This window comes from Drosophila ficusphila, unplaced genomic scaffold (genome assembly GCF_018152265.1).
Source record: "Drosophila ficusphila isolate 14025-0441.05 unplaced genomic scaffold, ASM1815226v1 contig_636, whole genome shotgun sequence".
Classification (NCBI taxonomy): Eukaryota; Metazoa; Arthropoda; class Insecta; order Diptera; family Drosophilidae; genus Drosophila; species Drosophila ficusphila.
In genome coordinates, this window is record NW_025064569.1 from 2864878 (window position 1) to 2866082 (window position 1205).

At 45.7% G+C, this 1205-nt stretch overlaps 1 protein-coding gene across 1 annotated transcript; it reads right to left on the minus strand.

Annotated features, from left to right (window-relative positions):
- Positions 1 to 265: 265 nt before the first annotated feature.
- Positions 266 to 961, minus strand: LOC122320582. The gene has a single exon (XM_043208774.1). It carries the CDS (start codon positions 959 to 961, stop codon positions 266 to 268), a length of 696 nt encoding a protein of 231 aa, XP_043064709.1.
- Between the last annotated feature and the right edge of the window lie 244 nt (positions 962 to 1205).

Consider the following 1205-nt stretch of genomic DNA (forward strand, 5'->3'; position numbering starts at 1 on the left):
TGTTCTTAAGCTAAGCGCTGGCATAATTGCGCGTATATATGTAAGCATGCAAATCATAGATAACAATAGATAATTGGAGAATGAGCGAATTTCAATATGCAAGTGAGCGACTATTAAAGAGCGTAATGTTAGCTTAAGAGTAGTACTTCAATTCGAGCGTAACATAAGAGTATTGGTTTAACTATAATTACATATAAATATATATCTAATTAGTAGGACTTCATGAAATGACTTAACATCGGCCGCGTTGAACGGCTGCAAGGCTTCAAAATTCATTTACAGGCAAAGGAGCTAATCGACGTATTGATCGCTTAAAAACACCAGATTTAGTTCTGACGACCGCCACGCGAACTTTTCCATCCTCGCCTTTGATGACCTCCTCGATGACTCCCATTAGCCACTGCTGAGGCGGACTGTTGTCCTCGTGGACCACGACGATTGTTCCGATTTGTATATTGTGGCTCTCGCTTAGCCACTTCTGTCGTTGTTGCAGGCTCAGGACGTAGTCTTTTTGCCAGTCTACCCAAAACCGTTGCTTGACGGCGGATATCAATTGCCATCTCTTCAAGAAGCTCAGTTTTTCGTCTGTTACTGGCTGACTTGAGACGAATGGCAGCGCAACGAGCGTTGTTCCGACCAGCAGATGAGCTGGGGTCACTGCTTCGCCGTCGTTCGGATTGGAGCTGTCCACGACGATGGGCCTCGAATTGGCCTTGACCATTAACCCCTTCGCTGATTTCAAGGCCGCCTCCCATAGGCCGCCAAAATGGGGCGCTCGGGGCGGGATGAACGAGAAGGTGATCCCACGCGTGGCTGCGAATTCCGTTATGGCATCCTGATTGGCAATAAAATGGTCCTTGAATTGCTGCAGCATTCGAGAGGCACCGACAAAATTGGTGGCATTGTCGCAGAAAATTTTCTGGACACGTCCACGCCGGCCAACAAACCTAGACAAACACATGATAAATGATTTAGATGTGAGGTCTGAAACAAGTTCTATGTGAACAGCTTTAGAGGCAAAACAAACAAATATGGCAATATACATCTTTACCGCTGACTTCCCTCTAATTCCTAAGGTTACGAAAATTGGACCACAAAAGTCCACTCCACTGACTTCGAACGGTCTGTTGCCGTGAAGACGATCAGCAGGTAAATTTCCCATTATTTGGGTTGCCAAGACTGGCTTATAGCGAAAACAATGTACA